The 5,286-nt window shown below is 30.6% G+C and overlaps 1 protein-coding gene across 1 annotated transcript; it reads right to left on the bottom strand.

The window, feature by feature from the left end:
• Positions 1–2,427: 2,427 nt before the first annotated feature.
• On the bottom strand, positions 2,428–5,286 carry LOC130590062 (uncharacterized). The gene is made up of 4 exons (XM_057391956.1): positions 5,059–5,286; positions 4,855–4,993; positions 4,482–4,771; positions 2,428–2,490 (listed from the first exon to the last, which is right to left on the bottom strand). The coding sequence occupies exons 1-4, from the start codon at positions 5,284–5,286 to the stop codon at positions 2,428–2,430; spliced, it is 720 nt and encodes a 239-aa protein (XP_057247939.1).

Below are 5,286 nucleotides of genomic sequence, written 5' to 3'. Positions count from 1 at the left end.
GATCAATAACAGTTGTTCGTCACGCAACTTTGCCATGTGAAATCAAAATTGAATTTATATGCCAATATTCTTTTTATTTTCCGTTTTTCGAAGAGTGGACGTTTACACATTGTGTGATGCAAATGCACTAGGGCAAGATGAGGGACATATACCGGCGTTAATCCAGAACGTGCTCTGATATGTGGGGTTACATACTTACATATATTGGGAATCACTTGGTAGTGAAGGCTACAATATATTTTTGCAGCTTTTACATTAAATAAAGCGCAATAAATATACAAATGTTTTTTTTTTTTTTTTGAGAAATCTACACCTACATATCTTTAAACATATTATGATATTTTTCTTTCCTAGATTATCTTTGTGTGAATTGTTGCATGAACGATATAAGACTAGTAGCATGTGCACATGATACGTGAATCAACACCTATATATAGTTATAAAGACGAATGTTTTTTGATCTAAAATTATTTTGATAGTGATGTAAAATATAGAGGTTAATTTGTAGACGTTATTATCTTTTTAAATTTATGATGAACGATTTTTAACTGTTCAATGTCATCAGTGAAAAATTTGGTCAATGATTTAATAATTCCTTATCAGCGACTTTAGTGTAGTTGCTTAGCGATTTTAAATGTTAATAAACTATATTGTTTCGACTTTGTAAATATGAAGTATTATGTTGTCTTGGTATATTACTAAGTTTTTTTGATTGAAGATTCTAATTAGTTTTTTGAATAGATTGTGTCAATATATTTTGTCAAGTTATTAATGGTGATTGCATGATTCATTTTTTACTTACACATATGACAAGTTGCATTGATTCTTAAAATTTATAAAACAAAACATTGTTTTGAATTATTTAAGGAAATTCTAGTTATTTTAAATGGAGACACCACCTCCTCCCTTGGCGTATATAATAGAGATAATTCTATAGGTTGGGGAAAAAGGAATATGACAATAATTTGAGAGAGAAACATATACCGGAGTTAATACAAGATATTTGCCCAAAGAAGTCAACGCCTAAATAAATACAAGGCCCACCATCAATACCAAATACAGTGGTCACTCATTGGCACTATGATGTCCAACTAGAGGTGTCAATTCAATTTAATAGTTAAGTTATGGTTACATCGAAACATTTCATTTTATATCAGTTCAGTTTATAACAATTAAAATTATTAACAGTTCAGTTCAGTTAAAAAACTTTCCAGTTCGGTTTTATTCAGTTATTTTTATTTTCATTTCACTTCATTTGCATTTTAAACCACTTTTTACCCGAACAGTTAACCAACCAATAGTTGATATCATAACAGTTATTTTCAGTTTTCTCTCAGTTTATTTTTAGTTATTGACGAAAATCACAGTTCGACAATAATTGCATCGGTTCGAGTAAAAGCTAATCACATTCTTCTATTTGTTCGAGACAAATGGAATTTCGTGTCGGATTTTGGCCAAATGCTTTCCTAGGTTCGGTCAATATTAAAGTGGCAAATAAGTGTAGTTCAGAACTTGCTTTGAAATAAGACAATTTTATATAAGTCGATCTTCAGACTATTAGTTGTATGCAAATCACATCATACTTCGTTAAGAAGAACGTCTCATATCAGTATGAATTCCTACAAACTTCCTTGAAAATGAGTTAGACATTTTTTTAAAAAGCCGATTAGATCAATGCCTTACTATAACTATATTAGATCGATGGATTAATATAAATATACTACTCATCAAGGTGTATGAATTTGAAAACTAAAAACATATAATCGACGTCAAATAAGTTAATATTGGATCAGACCAAGGTATCTATATGAATCGTCAATATTCCATTTAAGTTAATCATCAACAAGCTACATTTAATATGAAACTTATACATCTTAGCCAAACTAAAAGAAATTCATATTAGATTAGATGAATGTATCAACGCATCAAGCTATATGATGAATGGATTAATATAAATATACTACTCATCAAGCTATATGCATTTTGAAACTGAAAACATATAATTGACGTCAAATAAGTTAATTTTGGATCAGATCAAGGTATCTACGTGAATTGTTAAGTTAAATCAAGATAACAATATTCCATTTAAGTTAATCATCAACAAACTACATTCAATCTGAAACTCATATATCTTAGCCAAACTAGAAGAAATTGATATTAGATTAGATGAATGTATCAACGCAAGTCGGTAAAGAAATTGAAAATAGTTGTGCTCCATTAAAAGTAAGATCGAGTTGTATCCATTTTGATTTTAAAACATAATATTGAAGTGAAACAAATTGATATTGGATTATTAAATCAATGTAACAATGTAAATCAATAAGTTAAATCAAGATAAGAATACCATCTAAGTTAATTGTTAACAAGTTATAATCATTTTTTTTAGATTCATACATCTAAGCCAAACTGAACAACATTGATATTAGACTAAATGAATACATCAATATAAGCCGGTAAGATTGTAGAAGAAAACAGTGCTCCATTTTGAATCTGAACCATTATATTAAAGTGAAAGAAGTTAGTATCAGATTATTAGATTACTATATGAATGTGAATTGACAACCTAAATCAAGATAACAACGCTATAATTTAGTTAGTTATTTATAAATTACATGTATTTTGAAACTCAGATATCTAGCTAATTGAACATAAATAAGGTGATACTGGATTATTATATAATGTATGAATGTAAGCTAGTAAAGTAATTAAAAATAACAATGATTCTTCCAAGTGAACATTGATTAAGTTTAAAATTATAATTATGAAGTGCCAAGAGTTACTTAAAATTTATAGTAAGTACTATGGTGTTAGTAGTGTTGAAATTATATCTCATACTTTGTAAAAGTTTAATGGATTTGATATTATCAATATATCATGAAATAATGTTATAACTGTCATAAATTAATACTCCCTCCGTTTCCTAAAGATCTTCCCTCTTTCCGTTTAAGGGTGTTTCCAAAAGATCTTCCCTCTTTTGCTTTATTCCTTATTTGGCAAAATAAATTTCCCTATTTACCCTCTCATGTCACTATCATATGGTCCACCATTACATTATTAATTCAATTTTACTCCCTTTCTCTCTCCTACTTTAACCCCTTTATAATTGTTTATTTATCTTAACCCCTTTCTCTCTCCTACTTTACTCTCACAATGCCCCACACAACTTGATTTTCCTTGGTATCTGTAGGAACAGTAAGTGGGAAGATCTTTAGGAAACGGAAGGAGTATATTCAAAGCTCTTAATGAGACACGGTGGTTCGCAAATTATACGAGCTCAACTCGAGAGGGTTTGACTTATATTCGAGACCGGCTCGAGACCTAAATGAGCCAAGCCTAAGCCTTCTTAAGTTCACCTTGAAAGTTTGTGAACAAGATCGAATCTGGGTAATTTTTATGCACAATATAATGTCTCACATGGATATAAAATCTAAACAACAATCTTATTTTCTCTATAAAATCTTATTACCCTTTCTCTATACTTCTTAATTGATTTATCATATTTTATGTTATTGGACTATTTATAAATTGCTTCATTTGTTTATATAAAATTTGCCGTCGTTTAACTAATTCAATCACTTTGTGAATTATATACATATACATTAGACATTTGAAGAAATTAAGACACATGGTAATATGGCAGATTGACAACCACATTAATTACATATTTTACATATTGTAAAAAAAATAAAAATAAAAAACAAAGTTAGAACTTACATCTTAGGGTGTGGTTATCCCTCAGACCGTTCTCTAAACTTCAGATTGTGCCACATCAGCTTTCCACTAACTTTTACCTATTTTTTATTCTTCGGACTCACTCCAGACTCATTCTAGTTTTACGCTTATCCCTCAGACTCTCTCCAGACTCTCTATCAAAAGTTTAACATATTATTTTATATTTGATCATTTTCATGTTTTTTTATAACATTATTAACTTAATATGTTATTATAATATATACTTTAAATATTTACTGATTATTATAACATTAAAATTAAAATGTATATAATTATTTATTTAAGATTTTTAAGGTTACCTTAGTCTAATATAAATTATGGGACACAAATTGAGTACATTTGAAATAATTACATAATTTAAAGGCATTCATAAACGTAATTAGTTGCATATATAATTGCTATAACATAAAAGAAGTGAAGCCACACAAAATAGAATATTACACACGAAATTTAATTAGCGTCTCCTCCAAAACACGACCATATGTGTTCCACCGAATCATGTTGCAATTGGTGGCATTGTTCTCGGTTGCGAATTCGCGTATGATTCTCAAAGTACCTGCTTCGGTTTACATAGTAATTTCTAAGCCGACCGGTTTGAAGTTGTTGACTTTCTCTTTGATTCCTTGCTACTGTATAATTAACACTAATGGTGATTTCAGTATCATCTCTTTCATCCTCAATAATCATATTATGTAATATGATGCATGATTTCATAATATTACCAACTTCGTTTTTTTCCATAAACGTACCGGGTTGCAAACAATCGCGAATATCTTCTGGAACACCCTGAAAGCTCGTTCTATATCTTTACTTGCACCTTCTTGATGTTGAGAAAATAATTTTCTTTTCTCAGATAGCATGTTTGCTCGAGGAATGGTTTTGACGAATACAGGCCATTCAGGATAGATACCATCTGCAAGATAGTATCCTATATTATAATGTCTTCCATTTATCGTGTACTGAATTTCAGGACGTTGACCTTCAAGCAACTCATCAAATACCGACGATCGATCCAAGACATTGATATCATTGTTAGATCCTGCAACGCCAAAATATGCATACAAATCCATAAATCATAAGAAGCAACTGCTTATAATATCATCGTTGGTACACCTTGATGACCTCCAGTGTATTGACCTTGCCATGTCATGGGACATTTATCCCATTGCCAATGCGTATAATCGATACCACCCAGCATACCAGGGGATCTGTAGGCTTCCTCGATTTGAAGAAGTTGTCGGGTGTTATCGACTGTTAGCCTCTTAAGTAATGAGTTTCAAAAACCTCAATCACAGACTTACAAAAATTCTTCAAGCATTGTAGTACCGTATTTTCAGCTATTTGCATGTATTCATCTACAGCATCACCAACCACTCCATAAGCCAATAACCAAATGGCATAAACGAATTTTTGAAGTGGATAGAGAGAATTTCTACCAAGAGCATCAAATCCTTGTTGGATATATGGAGAATGATATTCGAGGCCATTGACGATGTGAAGGAATAACTCCTTTCTCATTCGAAACCTTCGGTGAAATTGTTGTGCATCATACAT

The sequence above is a fragment of the Beta vulgaris genome, chromosome 1, assembly GCF_026745355.1.
Source record: "Beta vulgaris subsp. vulgaris cultivar EL10 chromosome 1, EL10.2, whole genome shotgun sequence".
Lineage (NCBI taxonomy): Eukaryota > Viridiplantae > Streptophyta > Magnoliopsida > Caryophyllales > Amaranthaceae > Beta > Beta vulgaris.
This window is presented reverse-complemented; position numbering and strand designations above follow the sequence as displayed.